General features: G+C 47.8%; 1 protein-coding gene across 1 annotated transcript; it reads left to right on the forward strand.

Annotated features, from left to right (window-relative positions):
- Positions 1 to 4,384: 4,384 nt before the first annotated feature.
- On the forward strand, positions 4,385 to 5,389 carry LOC107299006 (unconventional myosin-XVIIIa-like; the record flags this gene model as incomplete). The annotated part of the gene is made up of 1 exon (XM_015828370.1): positions 4,385 to 5,389. A coding segment is annotated over exon 1 (1,005 nt), but the record flags the coding sequence as incomplete, so codon positions are not given.
- Between the last annotated feature and the right edge of the window lie 357 nt (positions 5,390 to 5,746).

Consider the following 5,746-nt stretch of genomic DNA (forward strand, 5'->3'; position numbering starts at 1 on the left):
GGTGAATGCTCCAACACTGGAAGTTTTTAAGAAGAGACTGGACAGCCATTTGTCTGAAAGGGTATAGGGTTTCCTGCCTGAGCAGGGGATTGGACTAGATGACCTCCACGGTCCCTTCCAACTATTATTGTTATTATTATTAACAACCTGCCTCCAGAAGTGGTGAATGCTCCAACACTGGAAGTTTTTAAGAAGAAACTGGACAGCCATTTGTCTGAAATGGTATAGGGCTTCCTTCCTGAGCAGGGGGTTGGACTAGATGACCTTCAAGGTCCCTTTCATCTTTATTATTATTATTATTATTATTATTATTATTATTATTATTATTATTATTATCATCATCATCATCATCATCATCATCATCATCATCATCATCATCATCATCATCATCATCATCATCATTATTAAAGGCCTGAGAGTGAGTGAGTGGGGGGAAACCAAATTCCCTTAACAACCGTGTTACTCATTTAACAACTGCAGTGATTCAGTTAGCAAATGCGGCAAAGGAAGTTGTAAAACGGGGCAAAACTCCACAAACCTCTCACTTAGCAACACATACATTTGGGGCTCTGTTGTGGGTGGTAAGTTGAGGACTTACCAGCAAGATTAGCAAAAATGTTTAAAAATACGTCAGATAGATGTTGGAAATGTAAACACAATTCAGGCACGTATTATCACGTTTGGTGGACATGTGACAAAGCGAAGAGCTATTGGAAAAAGAATACCTGCTTGGTTGGAAAAGATGTTGGGAGAACATGTAGACTTTAAACCTGAACTTTTCCTACTAGGTGTAAGGCCAGAAAAGATTAACAAACAAAGCCTACATTTGACCCTACACGTCACAACAGCTGCAAGAATAATGTTTGCGCAATATTGGAAAAAGGAAAGAACACCACCAGAGGGAGAAATAATTAAAAAAAAAATTGGAATGCGCAGAGATGGACAGATTGAATATGAGATTGAAAGAAAAAGGAAGAAACAGAATATTACCAAATCTGGGACTTATTCTATCAATGGCTAGAAGGAAAAAAAATGAAGGATTAGGAATGAAATATGTATTAATGCTTTCAAACTCAGACAGCACGTTGGTTGAAAAAATTATTATATGTATGTAAGAAAAAAAATCAATAAAATCTTACCCCCACCCCAAAAAAAAGTTGAGGACTCCCTGTGTATTCATTTTAACAGCTGCAGTGGAGCTTAGCCAGATGTTAGGCGCGAACCACCACAGCCATATATAGAGGAAGAGTTCAGTTACCTATTTTATTACTCCTAATATTTGCACAGCAACCTTCCCAAGTGGTTTATTTATATTATCTAGATAAGGTGCAGCAGCATTCAAGACTTTGCCCTCTTGTGCCTACATAAGAATTCCAGGCTAATTCCCTGCTTGACCCCTGCCCTTGTCTCGGCCAGGGGAGCGTTAATTCCCCCCCCCTCCCAAATTTCAAAATCTTTTAAAAATTGTTCTCCATAATTTGATATACAGCTGATCCCCGGACTTAACAACTGTTCGTTTAGTGACGGTTCCAAGTTACAACTGCACACAAAAATGTGACTTACGGCCAGTTTCTGCAGACAATCTTTGCAGCATTATATGATGTAAGATCTTGGGATGAATTGCGATAAAGGAAATTGGGGTTATTTAAAACTTGGAAACTATACACACTAAACGTTCAATTTAAATATTAATGGGAAACTAAAAATGGGGAAAAACTAACCAGGGCTTTGATTGTCTAAAAAGATTGAATGTTAAAATGACTAAGATATGTATAAACTAAAAATTATTGAGAAATGTAAGAAAGTTATTTGTATTAAATTGATATAATAAGCATTGTACTAATTTGATTGTGAGGCAGTACATACCAAGGGGAAAAGAGAGGAAACATTTAATGTAATAGTTTGTGATCTGCACTAAAGAAATTTCTATGTTATTGAAGTATGAACCAACCCAGACGCCACGTTGCTTTTCAAATATTTAAATGTAAAACTGGAAAATCAAATAAAAAATAAAAAATAAAAATTGGAGGCTCGGCAACCGGCTCGTATTTATGACGGTCGCTGTATCCCAAGGTCATGTGATCCCCTTTTGCGATCTTCCCACAATGGGGGAAGCCACATTCATTTAATAACCATCTTTACTAACAAAACAATTGTAGTAATTCACTTAACAACTGTGGCAAGGTCGTAAAACGGGGCAAAACTCACCTAACAAACGTCTCACTTAGCAACGGACGCTTTGGGCTTCATTGTGGTCGTACATCCGAGGACTACCGGTAATTATTTTGAAATTGTTTTGTCAGTTCTGTCGAATACTGTACGGGAAGTCCTTGGACTTACGACAATGGAGCCCAAAATTTCCGTTGCTAAGGGAGACGTTTGTTGAGTGAGTTTTGCTCCATTTTAACGACTTTCCTTGCCACCGTCGTTAAGTGGATCATTGAAGTTGTTCAGTTAGCAGCACCGTTGTTAAGCGAGTCCGGCTTCCGCCATGGACTCGGCTTGTAAGTTTGCAAAAGGGGATCACGTGACTGGGACACTGCGACCGTCGTAAATGTGAGTCAGATGTCAAGCACCCAAATTTTGATGGCCCTGAACCCTGGGGATACTACAACGGTCGTAAGTGTGGGAAAACAATCACCAGTCCCTTTTTCCAGCACCGTCGTAACTTTGAACGGTCACTAAACAAATCATTATAAGTCGAGGACAACCTGTATAAAACCCCAAATATTTCCTTTGGGCTTTTGCTCTCTGACAGCTGGCTCTTTTTTTGCACAAAGCTTTGTTGTTGTTGTTGTTGTTGTTGTTGTCCTGATGAGGGTCTCATTATTATCTTTGTTTTCCTGGTAGATTTGATGAACCAATTCCGAGATGTTGCCAAACGCGACACTTGTCGGATCACAATCTCTCCCTTTCCATCTCTTTGGACCACTGAACCCATCATCCACCCCAATCTGTCTCCCCCCCCCCTTCTCCCAGTCTCTTCCTGCCAGCCAGAGGGCAGGGATGATGGTCTGATGGTTATTGATTTCTGGATGCTTCTCTAGAGGGGGCTTTTGAACCGAACAGTGGGAGGGGGGGAAGTGCTTTAAGGCAACAAACAAACAAATGTATGTTATGTATGTCACGGTGGGAAACTGGCTAGACCAGGGGTAGGCAACCTTGGCTCTTTTATGACTCGTGAACTTCAACTCCCAGAATTCCTGAGCCAGCCACGCTGAGGGGAAAGGGAGAGGTTTCCAAGCTGAGCCATGTTGGCTCAGGAATTCTGGGAGTTGAAGTCCACGAGTCATGAAGGGGCCATAGTTCCCCCATGCTGGCTCAGGAATTCTGGGAGTTGAAGTCCACGAGTCATAAAAGAGCCAAGGTTGCCTACCCCTGGGCTAGATTGTGCCACAAAGGGCCCAAAATGCAGCCACATCTGGGCAGGTTGTTTTTTTTTTGCAACATCAGAACTTCAAAATTGGGTTATAAGTAGCTTTTTTGGTGGGGGGGGTCTGTTGATGCTACGTGACTGGTCGTAAGTCAAGGAGTAAGTGTAGAGCAACCTGTCTCGTATCGTACTACCTACTGCCAGACAATCATCCATCCAGTTCCCTCCCTCTTTCCATCTCCTTCCTCCCCCTCCCTACCTCCTCCTTCCCATCCTCCTCCTTCCCTTCCTCCCTTCCTTCTTCCTATACTTCCTTCTTCCCTCCCTCCTTCCCTTCTTCCCATACTTCCTCCCTCCCTGTCCCTCCCTTCCCATATTTCCTTCTTTCCTCCCTCCTTCCTATCCATCCCCCTCTCTCCCTTCCTCCCTCCCTCTTCCCATCTCTTTCTTCCCCATCCCTACCTCCTTCTTCCCATCCACTTTCTTCCCTTCCTTCCTTCCTTCCTTCCTTCCTCTCTCTCTCCCTTCCTCCCTTCCATCTCCTTCCTTCCCCCTCCCTCCCTCTTCCCATCTCTTTCTTCCCCATCCCTACCTCCTCCTTCCCATCCACTTTCCTTCCTTCCTTCCTTCCTTCCTTCCTTCCTTCCTTCCTTCCTTCCTTCCTTCCTTCCTTCCTTCCTTCCTTCCTCTCTCTCTCCCTTCCTCCCTTCCATCTCCTTCCTTCCCCTTCCCTCCCTCCCATTTTCTTCCTTCCCCATCCCTCCTTCACATCCTCCTTTTTCCCTTCCTCCCTCCCTCTTGCCCTTCCCTCCCTCTATCCCTCCTACTTTCCATCTCCCTCCCTCCCTCAGGACAGAGGTGGATGGCTTAGGAACCCTTAACGTACTTACCTGGGTATTCTTCTCTGTTGTATCCACGGCAGGCAGGCTGGCTGGATGAGGAGTTTGGCGTCCCTCACTGAGATCATCCGTCTTCTTTGAGCCTGGGCCTCTCCCGGACCTCTTTCCCACCATGTTCCACTTAATCAAGAAGGACCGAGATGGGTCCCGGAGGGAGAAGAAGGAGAAGAAGGAGAAGAAGGAACGCATGTCGGCCGCCGAGCTGAAGAGCCTGGAGGAGATGAGCCTACGACGAGGCTTCTTCAACCTCAACCGGGCTTCCAAGCGGGACGCCAAGAACCGCCTGGAGATCTCCAATCCCATCCCCATCAAGGTGGCCAGCGGCTCGGACCTCCATCTCACCGACATCGACTCCGACAGCAACCGGGGCAGCGTGATCTTGGACTCAGGCCACCTCAGCACGGCCAGCTCCAGCGACGACCTCAAAGTGGACGACGGCACCTTCAAGGGCTCGGTTCTGCAGCGGGCCGCCAAGTTCGGCTCGTTGGCCAAGCAGAACTCGCAGATGATCGTCAAGAGGTTCTCCTTCTCCCAGAGGAGCCGCGACGAGAGCGCCTCGGAGACCTCCACGCCCTCCGAGCATTCGGCAGCCCCTTCCCCGCAGGTGGAGATGCGGACCCTGGAGACGCAGCTGACGAAACACGGCGGTGAGACTCCCCCCTGCGCCCCGTTGGTATCCGCCTCGCGCACCCGGCTGCCCGAACTGGTGAGCAAGCGCTTCCCCGCAGAGTTGAAGCTCCCTGCGGTGGTGCCTCCTCAACCCCCCGTGCCACGCCAGCTGGAGCTGCAACGCCGCAACACGGGCGACTTCGGCTTCTCGTTGCGTCGTACCACCATGCTGGACAGGGCGGCCGACGGGCAGGTGTACCGGCGAGTGGTGCATTTTGCCGAGCCGGGCGCCGGGACCAAAGATCTGGCCTTGGGCCTGGTGCCGGGCGACCGACTGGTGGAGATCAACGGGCACAACGTGGAAAATAAATCCCGGGACGAGATTGTGGAGATGATCCGGCAGTCGGGCGAGACGGTGCGCCTGAAGGTGCAGCCGATTTTGGAACTGAGCGAGCTGAGCCGCTGTTGGTTGAGGCATGGCGAGCGGCCCCAAGGAGCAGCCTTGGAGGTGAGTTGCCGGCTTGCGCGGGGCAGGGTGAGGGGGTTGACGGGGGTCTCCTCCATCCTTGTGGTTTTTGGCCGAGTCTTGATTCCTTGGCTGCCTTGGTGGGACTTCCAAATGCCCGCTCTCTGGTGTTGTGTGGCCATCGCGATCAGCTCGCCCGTCTATTGTTGGGTTATGAGAAATTTGGAACCGAGAACCGTTTCCTTCTTATTTTGCAAATGATGCGGGACGCTTAAAAGGTCCGGTTGTTGTCCAAATGTTTGCAAGAAAGTTCCGGAAATTCTGCGTTGCGGCGGTTTTCAGGATGCCAGTTTTTTGGGGGTGATGAGTTTTCAAAGATCGGGGATTTTGAGGGGTGCA

This window comes from Protobothrops mucrosquamatus, unplaced genomic scaffold (assembly GCF_001527695.2).
Source record: "Protobothrops mucrosquamatus isolate PMUCROS unplaced genomic scaffold, P.Mucros_1.0 scaffold4427, whole genome shotgun sequence".
NCBI lineage: Eukaryota > Metazoa > Chordata > Lepidosauria > Squamata > Viperidae > Protobothrops > Protobothrops mucrosquamatus.